At 37.1% G+C, this 12646-nt stretch overlaps 1 protein-coding gene across 1 annotated transcript; it reads left to right on the forward strand.

The window, feature by feature from the left end:
• The first annotated feature begins 1899 nt into the window (after positions 1-1899).
• Positions 1900-11717, forward strand: LOC135652686 (auxilin-related protein 2-like). Its single transcript, XM_065173825.1, has 8 exons — positions 1900-2761; positions 5816-7400; positions 7479-7614; positions 7748-7845; positions 7997-8062; positions 8274-8363; positions 9803-9979; positions 11322-11717. The coding sequence occupies exons 1-8, from the start codon at positions 2088-2090 to the stop codon at positions 11358-11360; spliced, it is 2865 nt and encodes a 954-aa protein (XP_065029897.1). The 5' UTR covers positions 1900-2087; the 3' UTR covers positions 11361-11717.
• The last annotated feature ends 929 nt before the right edge of the window (positions 11718-12646 follow it).

Consider the following 12646-nt stretch of genomic DNA (forward strand, 5'->3'; position numbering starts at 1 on the left):
AAAATACCTTTCTCAACGAAGAATTGGGAGAAGAAGTGTACATAGATCTATCACTCGATTTTAAGAATTTGTATGACTCAAATACGATGTGCAAGAAGATCTCTTTATGATCTCAAGTAATCAATATGCACATAGTTTGAGAGGCTTATAATGTTGGTACACAATCATGGTTATACTCAAACTCACTTGAACCATACAATGTTTTACAAATAGAATTGAGATCTTTACCAATGCCAATTGGGTAGGATCAGTAAATAATAGAAGATCAACTACAAGATATTATATATTTGTTAGAGGTAATTTGGTAACTTGGAAAGATAAAAAACAGTCAATTGTAGCTAAAATCAGTGCTGAAAGGAGTCCAAAGTAACAGTAACACAAAGCATTTGTGAACTTTTATGACTAGGAATACCGCTAAAAACACTACGGATACCAATTGAAACTCTATACTGTAATAATAAGGTCGCTGACAACATCAAATTAATCTATTGCACCATGATAGAACAAAGCATGTCGAAATAGATTGACATTTCATAAAGAAAAAAATAAAAAAAATTATTTATGCCTTATCTTCCAATATAGAAGTAATTGATAAATATTCATACAAAGATCCTCTTTTGAGTATCTTAACTAAGAAGCTGAGAATGATTGACATCTCAATGCTAACTTGAGAGAGAATGTGAAATATCTAATGATTAAAGAAATATTGATGTAGAAAATCTAATGATTAAGGATATCTATTTCCTATTTTAAGACATATAAACGAGATCAAATATATGAAACAATCAATCGATATTATAAGGACTATAATATGAAATATACTAGAATAAAATAATTTAATATATATATATAATTAATTAATTAATTAATTTTCTTAGTTATTATAGTCAACCTATATATATGTATATATTCCTTTGTTTAAAGGAAAAAAATGGCATGAATAAAAAATATATATATTCTCTTACAAAAATACCTTTGTATTAATTAAAATTATCATAATTTATTTTTAATTAATTTAGAATATCATTAATAATAAATATCAAATTTATTATATGTTCGGAGATATTATTAAATAATTAATATAAGAGTTTGAATGATTTTGGATAAAAATTATAAAGGACTCAACATATTTTTAAAATAAACCATATAAAAAATTTATTTTTTTCCTCTTTGTCTTAAATTTATATGTGAATATTTAAAAAATATTATAATATATAATTATGAGTCATCATCCAATTATAATGTTTTCTAATAAAGTTACAATGGTTCTGGTTCACTTACAATTGTAGATATATTAAAAAATATTGTTAAGTTAAAAAATGTAACTCCATTTAAAAGGAATGTAAACAAAAACACTATAACTCAATTCAAAAATATTATAAACAAAAAATATTGTATTACTTGACCGTGTTAATTCAAGCTAATTTTTGGTAGGAAATTATTTTTTGAGAATAATTTTTACAAAGGGAAGAAGATCTCTTTGAAAAATATAAAAATAAGGGAGAAATTCAAAATGGTTTTTCTCACAAATTGTTCGAAAGAAGAATATATGAAATATATAAAAAGTATTTTGGGGAATTTATTCTCATCACTTTCTTTCTATCGAAACTTTTTCTTCTGCATAAGTGGTGGAGTATATTAGTTAAATTTTCTTGCAAGAATATATATTATTTAAGTTACTAACCCACGGAATTAAGCAGGTCTTTGTAATATCATATTAATTATCAATCGCGATTAATACTTACCTCCTCGGATTAGTCGCTTGGTTCCAAACACCAAACACTCGCACCCTCAACAAAACCCCATCCCCATGTGATGTGGGTCCCGCGCCAAATTTAGGGCGTGCGACCGTGTCCACCACCGCCCTCTCGATCTCCATCTCCCTCCCCCCGCATGGGTCCCGCACCGAAGACAAAAAGTCTATCACCATTTCCTCCTTCCCCCGGCTCGAATCCCTTCCTCCTCTCCATCTCGCCCCCCGATCTCTCCTCCCATCGTCGGCCTCCGCCCGCTGGATCCCCGCCGATCGCCGCCTACAGAGGCCGCTCCACCTCTACCCGCATCTCGATCGCCCGTCTCGACCCCCCATGGACGACTTCCCGGGCATCCTGGCTCGGGACTTCGGCTTCCGCCCCCAGGGAAAGTCCGTCCCCATGGCCGCTTCCAAGGCCGCTGCCTCGTCTGGCGGCGGATCCGCGAATTTTGAGTTCGGATCGGGCATATCCTCCGCAGCAAACGGCTCCTGGAGCAAATCAAGATCCGGCTGGAATCCCAACTCCGACAGCGAGCCTTGGCTTGGCGATCACGGGGTTGAGATCTCTGAGAGCCGCAGCCCCCCGGCTTACGATGATGTGTTTGGAGGTCCGGCGAGGCCCTCGAATCGGTCGGCCTCGTCTTCGCCCCCTCCTGCTTTCGACTCCATCTTCGACGGGTACAATAAGGATGCGGCTGTAAAGCCGTCGTCTTCGTCTTCTTTGCCTGTTTACGATAAGCCGGTCTATGACGATGACATCTTTGATGGGGTGCCTGGGGTGAAGAGCTCGTCGTCGTTCAAGTACGATGATGTCTTCGGTTCGATGTCGTCAGGATCTAATAATGTCTACCCTCCTCCATACGAGGATCTCCTTGAGAATCTTGGCAAGCCAACGTCGGAGTCTAAAGGTACGAGTTATAGGGGATCCGCTGTTGAAAAAAATCAGGACTTGTCTGGTTTCGATGATCTTATTCCTGGTTTCGGTGGGAGCAGTCCTCCTAAGAAAAGGTACGGTGCTAGATTCATGCATGCTATTTCAACATTGGACTATATATATATTTCTTGTTATTGGTTTTGTCCATGCCTAGTTAGCAACGTGGAAGAAATGTCTCCTAGAACTAATTACTTTAAACTACAAATTTGACAATTAATTAAGACGGAGGTTTTTTGGTGTTTAGTCTAATTGTTGATTCTGGTCTCCTGGATCAAAAAATGTATGTATGTCTCTTATGCTTAAACTTTGTGCTGTTCACCCATCATGTTGGGGTGGGATAGATCTCATTATGTTGTGCTGCAGGACAGATCTGTTGAAAGAATTTTCAGTCACAAAGTTTCATGCCACCTGTCAGCTACCCTTCTTTTTCTTGCTCTGGGATCAGCTATGAAAAGGATAGAATGTTATGCATATGCAAGCATGCTTTTGTTTGAAAATGATGATATTTTATAAAACTGATACATGGTTAAGCAATTGCAAGCAGATTGCATTGGAAAGATAATAATCTCAGAGTTCAGTTTTACAGTATATAAATAGACAGTTTTATTTGGACATTGTGATGCCACTCCCTGATCATTTGATGTCCAGAGCTGTAAAGAGGAAACAGATTGAATATGGATAAGACCGATTGTGGTTCCTTTATCATCCCAAAACTGGATCAAAATCTTTATCTATGTCCAAGACAACAGTAATTTGTGTTGTGAGCATCATCAATGCCTATTTTATTATTTTAATTCTTGATCCTAATATTGCTTTTACTTGAACCTACTTTTTGTATTATGTTCTTGCATATACTTTTGCTATACAACGGTAAAGCTTAATGCCTACCATAAGATATCATCTACTCCCAAATTTACTTGAACAAGGTGGCCAGGTACATTCTGTTGAAAACCCGGCATCTAGCCATTTCTTTTTCTTTCACACCCATTTGCTTCTGATTTCAGATAGTTAGAAGTTTCTGCTTGTTACTACCTTACTTGGAACATGAACCAATTTCCTGCTCCATATTAGTGCACAATATACTTTGGGGTTTTTGTTCTTTGATTATTTCAATGATTTTTCATCATTTTATTTTTAATTGGTGTGACCTCAAAATTTCCAGTCATGCAATATTTCTTAATCAATATTTCCTGGAATCAGTCATTCATCTCAATGTTCTCTTCTTATTCAACATTTGTTTATTATTTCCTGTAACCAATCAGTTGTCTCAATAATCTCCTTTTAAAAGTAATAACACATGGTTACCTATTAGCCATCTTTTTAGATTCTCACCAAATATAAGTGATTTTCTAGGGTAAGACAGTCATCAGACAAACCTCTTAATTTAGTCATCTTTCTAGCTTTATGAATGATTTGTTCTTTGGTGTAATTCTTCTGATTATTTTTTTCTTGATCTTCTTTTTTAATCAAAACTTAAACTTTTTGTTTAATATTAGTAAAATTGTATTTGGTTACTTTCCATAGTCTTTTTATACCTTGAAATCCTTGGGTTCTTAGTTTTCAGTAAAAGTCTGGAGTTTTATCATATTCCAGTTACCTGAACAAAAATTTCTCAAGTTATCATATGATGTTTAACCTGACACCAAATACGCCTGGTACATTTTTGAGAAGTCCGGGTAGATAATCACTCAAAAGGGAACTTTTTCCTTTTTCCTAAACCACTAGAAGTGATGGAAATTAATCTCTTCAGTCACGTGTCACAAATTCAATGCTTCTGTTATCTAGATAAAGCAGAGAGTTGATTATCTCGATTGGCATTGATGGACAATTAATTAGTTTTTAGTCCAATTTAAATGTATGATCTGCAAGTTTGAATGGTTAATCTTTGGACTCTGAAGAAATTTACCGAGACTAAAATGTATGTGCATTGAATTCTAGACTAGAAGGCAACTTGTGATTATTATTTCTCACATTTTAAACTCAATCATGGTTTTATGTTTCGGCCTTATACTGGTTTGATAACTTATTATACTGGTATTTATGTACTAGGAGATATACCAACTTGTGTTGCATGGTATAACTGATACCTAATTAGAAATGAATACGAACATTATATCTACAGTATCATTCTATATGTTTTGTTATTAGTATTTGATGACTGGTAAATGTTGTCTGATTGATAGTTAAAACCTTGAGATATATACATGTACACTAATTATTAGTATTATTTTGTTGGTTTACTGACACTTACATGGAATAATAAATTCACTGATTACACTGGTGTAACCAATATTTAAAATCTTGAGCTAAATACATTTACACTGAAGTGCATTATTTACTTTTTTTCCTGAGACAAACATGTGGAATAATAATCTCACTGATAACACTAGAACTAGCAAGGACCCCTCTGTTATGCAGCCATTGCACCACATTGTTTGATCTTTGTATACATCTGTAGAGAAGAACACAATTCTCTTGGATATGTTCCTTAGATATAACTATAGAATGTACATCCCAATTCCAGTATCAAATGAGAGTTGGAATGTATAGATGTAGAATGATAATTTCCATCAGACCATCAGCTGAGTTGTCTTTGAAGCTTATCTTTTAGTAGTTTTCTATAGCAGCCTTTTGGTCTTTTTCCACAATAAACTTTAAATTTAGTTCATTTGAGTTTGGAAAGTGATTCATTTTCACTGTGTACAGCAGTCAAACGTGTAGATGCATGTGCTTTCGTGATGTAGGATTGGAGCTACAAGATTTCCAAAGTACAAGTCATTGCTTTTTTAGGAAGATCCCTTTGGAAAACTTAGAATGTAACTGTACTTAAGTTTTGAGGAATATTCATGAAGTATTCTTAGCATATCCTTGTGATCCTATATCATGTTTACTCTGCAGAGATGAATTGAACACTCCTATGGCAGTTTCCTCTTTGCTTATTTAACAGTGCCAATGAACACTCCTATATCATGTTGACTCTATGTTATAGCATTATGGGATTAAGGGCAGAGTCTATGCTCCACTCATCTTGTGATAGATGTCTTCCTGCTGTATTGAGGCTCTGCATTTTCATGTTATAGTTGCCATTATCTCATATTGTCATATTCTTTAATACAAATGTTTTGCAGAGAGTTTTCAGTGGCTAATGAACAGAAGCCCACTGTTTCATCAGCTAAACCACCTGCCAGTACGACGGAAGATCCCTTTGTTGTTTTAGAGTCAAAACCTCCCTCCACATATTCAGCCTCTGGGTTCTTTGCTGACCCTTTGGAACACATTAGTAGACCAGAAAACTTTGGGAACGTGAAAGTTGATGCCTCCTCCAATAACAGTGGAATACCTGATGATAGTATTGCTTCTAATGGAGTCTCAAGATCAGAACCCTTCTTTACAACTCAAACAAATGATGTTAGAAGGGACAAGAGCCCTCTAAAAGGTGCCCAGAACATGAGCTCTGGACACAGAACAAAACCATCTTCTCAATCTCCAATGGATGCTTTTGAGAACATCTTGCCAAAGATGCAGACTAACAAACCTTCTTACTCTGAAGAATCTGGTGGCAGCAGTGGTTTTCAAAGTTCTGACACAGTTGGAAGAAATATCTCGGGAAAATTTTCAGAGTCCAATGAACAACGGGATACAGCAGATGATGTATGGCTTACTGTTGATGAGGTTCCCCTCTTCACTCAACCTACTACTGCTCTGCCACCTTCTAGGCCACCACCTCCACTCGTGATCAATCAAGCTCCTTCTAGTGCTACTGTGACAAGAAAGGGTAATGAATTTTATAGTCACCACAATGAATCAAGAAGGAAGCCTGTTGTATCTCCAATGGATGAACTTGAAGATTTTGTAATGGCCAAGCCTCAAATGCCTGCCCAAGATCATTCAGATATTTTTCCTGGTGAAGAAGAAATTGAGACAAATTCAGCTGCTGCAGCATCTGCGGCTGCCATGAAGGAGGCCATGGATAGAGCTGAAGCAAAATTCAAGCATGCTAAGGAGGTAAGGGAGAGGGAACGTGATTCAAAATTTGCTAAAAATAGGGAGTCCATGCTTCAAGAAGATCTGGAAGATACTGATAAACAAGAAAGATTAAATTGGGAACGGGAACAGAAGGAACGGGAGTATAAAGAGGAGCGAAAGAGACTTGAAAAGGAAAGGGAGCAAGAACTTGAGAGGGAAAGAGAAAGACACAGACAAGCTGTGGAGAGGGCTACAAGAGAGGCCAGAGAAAGAGCTGCTGCAGAAGCTCGAGTAAAGGCTGAGAGGGTAGCTGTTGAGAAGGCAAATGCGGAAGCACGGCAGCGAGCTGAACGAGCTGCAGTTCAGAGGGCAGCTGCCGAAGCACGTGAAAGAGCTGCAGCAGAAGCAAGGGAAAGAGCAGAAAAGGAGGCCAGAGAAAGAGCTGAAAGGGCTGCTGCAGAAGCGAAGGAAAGGGCAGCTGCAGAAGCACGAGAAAAGGCTGCTGCAGCTGCAGCACGAGAAAGGGCTGCTGTGGATAGAGCTGCAGCAGAAGCTCGGCGTAGAGCTGAAAGAGCTGCAGTAGAAAGAGCTGCTTCTGAAGCTAGAGAAAGAGCTGCTGCAGAAGCTCGAGAAAGGGCTGCTGCAGCTGCAAGAGAAAAACAACAAAAGCCGGAAAATGATCTGGAGTCCTTTTTTGGTATGGGTGCTCGAGCAACCAGTGCACCAAAGGAAAGAGCTACCCCGTCGGTGAGAGCCAATTTGAAATTATTGGGAGCAATGACTTTTAATTTCCGCAGGTTATCACTTACAGGTTAAATATTTTAGGAAGCTATGTTTGATGGTCAAGCACAAAATAAGGGTGGTTTTGATGCGACAAGGAGAACGACTTCGAGTTACTCCTCCGTCAGAAAGACAGCATCGACATCAAATTTTGCAGATGATCTAGCTTCCATTTTTGGAGGTAATATTCTTATCTGTGCAGCTTGGTTTTCAAATTTTGCTTTTCTGCAGTAACTCTTTCTGTAGATTGTTTTATCTAATTATTGTCTCTCATCCTTATCCTTTCCTTCCCCCTCTTTTCTTTTAATTAAAAGGCCCTCCATCATCTGGAGAATTTCAAGAAATTGAAGGAGAGAGCGAAGAGAGAAGAAGAGCTAGGTTGGAACGACATCAAAGGACACTTGAGCGTGCGGTAATGTTTTTTTTTACCTTGGTCGTATTGTATAAAAATGAGGATAGCCACTTGTGCTTTTCTGCTGGAAATGAACTATCTGATTCTGGAAGTGCATAACTTGGCTGCAGTAAATCTTTATTTTTGGCATAATAGTCTGGATTCTGTACAGGCTAAAGCTTTGGCAGAGAAAAATGAGCGTGATATGCAGACTCAAAGGGAGCAGGCAGAAAGACATGTATGCTTTCTAGTTTCTGCTCTTCCCAATGCTATAATTAGTCTTATCAACTATTTGTCTCTCCCTCTCCCTCTCTCTCTCTCTCTCTCTCTCTCTCTCTCTCTCTCCCCCCAAAAAGCTTATATCACATTTTTTCTATTCTTTGTTCTAAGGTCATTGTCTCATACACATTGCTTGTCATCTGTCTGATAATTGTCCATGCTAATTTCAGAGGATTGCTGAAACCCAAGATATTGAGATAAAACGATGGGCCTCTGGTAAAGAAGGCAACTTGCGCACCTTGCTATCAACATTGCACTATGTAAGCAACTGTTCTTTCATATCACTGAATTTGTTGCCAATATTTTGAGATTGGCATGTTGCATTGGTAGTGGTTATATTTCTTGCACCTGTACTTCTAATATTTTCTTGCCCTGAATTCTGTCTTTTGTAAAGTGTAGTCTCTCTTTTGAACTCCTTAATATTGATCATTCTACAATAGGACATGTGCTTTCAGTCAAATGCTTCTTCACTGGTTACTTCAAATATGTGTATTATAGTACTGGAATATATCAATTTGTCTTGAATCATGCCACATGCCCCTCTAGCTATTCTTTTTTGTATGTTACTAAGAAAATCTTAGGAGTTAAATGTCTTCGTAATGTGAAGGGAGTCATAATTGATGCCTAACAGATATCGTGATGTTGATATGGTCACCCAGTTGAATTATATCTAATTGGTTGTTGCAATTATTCAACTTCCTTACAGACCTTACCAGATAGGGTGTCATGTTTAAGGCAGTACGGAACAGAACTAACGATTTGTAAAGTTTTCACTCTTATCTGGACAACCTGAATCTTTATGATAAAATCATAAAAGTATGTTCTATGTGTTGTGTGCCCAAAGATATCTAGGAGCTTGTGTAATACGCCTTATGCCTAGGAGAATTAGTTCCATGGTGGAACTACAATGTCCATTTATAGGTAAGAATGTCAAATGATATGGAAAATTCTTCAAAGCAGTGTTAATGAGGTTACTATTATATTAAAGGTCATCAGTGGTATGTTGGAGTTGGAGGTGGAGGGACTAGGTGGAGCAGGGTTTTATCAGTCGGCATATCTTGAAAAAGGTGGAGGTGGGGGATAGGAGGAATGAACGAGGGAGGTTCCTGATTTTGATCTTTCCATCTAATTGCTTGTTAGCCTTGAAATTGTGAACAACTTAACAGTCTTTTGTAGTCACAAATTGTTTCTTAACCCTTTGTTTGAATCAACTAACTATCATCATAATTCATGCATGTTAGGATTCATTTTATGCTTTTAATAAAATATGAGAAAGCAGTTGGGCATTCATATATATATATTTAAATATAAATATCTGTACTTGGGAGGACATCTGTGTCATGATCAGATCAAAAGAGAGACCTTGTTCAATTGGAAATGTGCTTTTGTGATCATACATAATGTGCTACTTGCATGCAGTTCCGGCAGATGAATGTACATATATATGAAATTTAAGCAGTCGGCGGCGGAAGGGTGTCAAACATATGTCAGTCCATTCTAGTGGAATTTTTTTTTTCAGTTTTCTAAAGATAAACTTCAGAATTTGATTGAAGTTTTAAGGGTTCATTTGGATATGCAAGAAACACATTTTGATTTTGTGTGGGAAGTTCAGTATTTACTTAAGACAAATGGACCGGGATTTGACGTTAATTGTCACCTACTTGTTGATCATCTTCCTGATTTTACAAAATGTTGGCAGGTACTCTGGCCTGAGTGTGGTTGGCAACCTGTATCTTTAACCGATTTAATCACTGCCGCGGCTGTGAAAAAGGTCTATAGAAAAGCAACTTTGTGCATTCATCCTGATAAAGTTCAACAGAAGGGTGCAACTCTTCAACAAAAGTATATTGCAGAGAAGGTGTTTGATCTCCTTAAGGTATGTATCTCATTGCAACTTGCTCCCAATTCTTGTTGATTGCTTTCATAATGAGCTTTGCAGTCTCAAGAAAAAGTAAAATGGCTATTGTTTTCATTTTGGTGTGTCATGTATGTTATGAACTAAACAACAACAGTGGTTTTGCAACCCTTAGTGTTCTTTAGAACTCAGAGCACCATTTGAAAAGAGGATTACAAATTTCTTGAACCAAAGCTTGGGTTTGGTATCATCAATGAAGAACTTGATGAACAGATGAAGAACATATATTATAAAATGAGGGTTTTATTACATTTTGAGAGGCTCATTGATGTGTCCTGATGAAGGCTACGAGTTTTTGAGCTAAAAGTCTTCTTATTTAAAGAACTTAACCTGAAACCCATAACAGTTCTATATCCCCTTTATTAGAAATAAAAAAGTTTTATCACTTTGAGAGAAACCATACAGCATAGATCCAACTTATTTAAATGTTTACACCCTCTTCAGATATATTAGTTTCCTGAGCTTTGTAATTCTGCAAAGATTGCTGAACTTGTTTATTTTGGAGAGCTTAGATTGATATCGTAGGAAGTATACTAGTGATCAATGATATTAATATTTTAAGAATGTTTTGTGAAGTTAATTCATGCTTTGATTACTCGTAGTTTTGTGTTTATGAATCTTTTATGTAGGTGATTGAACATCCCATTGAAACTTGTTTCTTGTCCCCCCTTGTATGTGTGGTTTTAAGAATGTTTTGTGAAGTTAATTCATGCTTTGATTACTCGTAGTTTTGTGTTTATGAATCTTTTATGTAGGTGATTGAACATCCCATTGAAACTTGTTTCTTGTCCCCCCTTGTATGTGTGGTTTTACCGAGGAACAACGGTAGCATAAGTTTAATGTCTGGATTTAAAACATTATTATTTCTTAGAAAAGACCTTAATTTACTAATACATCACTTTGGGCCAATATGCTCTGGTACCTTGTTAATTTAATTTTCTCTATTTAATAGATCAGGAGTTCTACCAGGTAGCTGGGCCATCTTGTCTCGTCATGTTCTGTTATTATGGTCTATATTCAGTTATCCAGATTAGGAAATTAGCTAATAGCACTGACCTGATCTAGGCATGTCCTTGTCAACATGGTGCCCTGCAGTCTTTGCAATCGAGTTCATAACCTAGACAGCCTTATGCTAGTTTTGTGTTTGTGTCGTAGTGTGATTATCCTTCTCTGAAAATTCTGAAAGTAGGCAATTGTAAGAAAATGGGGAAGACAAGCTAGTTTGCTGTGAGAATCTTGATCCGAGTTCAGTGTATTCCTTTTTGCATTTGTTATCAATCTGTTCCTTTGTGATGTGAAACAGGAAGCTTGGAACAAATTTAACTCGGAGGAGCTCTTCTGATGTCCCGGAGATACGTTGTTTGTCAATTGCATAAGCTATCCTGGAGCAAAACTCCATCAGTTTCGCCAAGGCCTCGATTTGTTGATTTTCTCTTTCAAGTTTTCATTTCTTGTTTCTAATGTGTTGATCCATGAGTGATGCCTTTTATATTTAGCTGCAGCCACATATTAGAGACATCGTCTGCTGTAAATGTATTTTGCTTCTCATATATCACTGTTTGAGTAGCAGGGAAGGGCAGGAGTGCAACATATTATGTGAATCCCCTGCTTATCTCTACTCAAGCCTACGTCACGTTGCGGAACCTAGTTTTGATAATCAACGATCTTGTAAGTGCAATCTATTTGTTCCTTTCATGAAGTCATGTTACTCGTGTAAGACCACAATTTTCAAGACTACAATGGTTAGGATGTACCAAAAAGAACCTCGTGTTGGGTTTGTGTTCTGCAATTGTTTCATCTTAGCGTATGATTGCAGATTACGTTATTTAGTAGTTATGTCTCATAACTTGATTTCAGGCTGTACCAAAAGGTCCGGATGCAAAAAAAAGCCTCATAACACTCGAGGTTTTGTGATCAAAGCCTTGGTTCATCCCTTTCTCCTCCTTTACGACTCCCATATCAGGGAGGATGTTCATCCGTGTTTGCGTCAGTCATATGATGTAGGATTGGGATCAACGTGGTTGTAGTGCAAATAGTTGTGTTCACAGATAGCTAGCTTTGATCACAATACTTCAAGCGGTATAATTTTGATTCCATATACTCAGGAAATGGATGGAATAACGAAAGAGGAGAGAAATATCCGATATAGATATCCGAGCAACTTTCGATCACATTGCTGCTGGCTACCACAACATACTAGACAAATAAATTCCTGTCTCTTTATAGAGCTCAAACATTACAATTGTTTGCGACTCAACAACTCAGTACTTACCAAACTTAAAACTCTAAATCATATACAATTCTAGTCACAATCAAACTCAAGACTCCTAAAGCAACATTATCTTAATTGGTGACTCAGGTGATGATGAGCTACCATCATTCCTTTGAAACAAAGAGACTACGTTCTGATGCAAATTAATGGAGTTCTTGTTAGAAGGAAAGAGAAGAACCTCAAAGAACTCGAGGCTGATATCATCGCTACTTAGGAGGATTGTTTTTGTTGCACAAGCCTTGTTCACTTCTTAAGGTTTTGTTTCTGTGTGTGCTAATCTTCAAGTATGGTGGAAATGTATCAAGTCATGATCCCACCCCAACCGCCTTACATGCGTTGGCAAGGAAATTGTGTGC

Source organism: Musa acuminata, chromosome BXJ3-11 (genome assembly GCF_036884655.1).
Source record: "Musa acuminata AAA Group cultivar baxijiao chromosome BXJ3-11, Cavendish_Baxijiao_AAA, whole genome shotgun sequence".
Lineage (NCBI taxonomy): Eukaryota > Viridiplantae > Streptophyta > Magnoliopsida > Zingiberales > Musaceae > Musa > Musa acuminata.

Coding starts and splice junctions, on each gene's coding strand:
- LOC135652686 (XM_065173825.1), top strand. CDS start 2,088: ATGGACGACTTCCCGGGCATCCTGGCTCGGGACTTCGGCTTCCGCCCC. Junction 2,762..5,815: donor AGCAGTCCTCCTAAGAAAAG/GTACGGTGCTAG, acceptor AATGTTTTGCAG/AGAGTTTTCAGTGGCTAATG. Junction 7,615..7,747: donor TCTAGCTTCCATTTTTGGAG/GTAATATTCTTA, acceptor TTTAATTAAAAG/GCCCTCCATCATCTGGAGAA.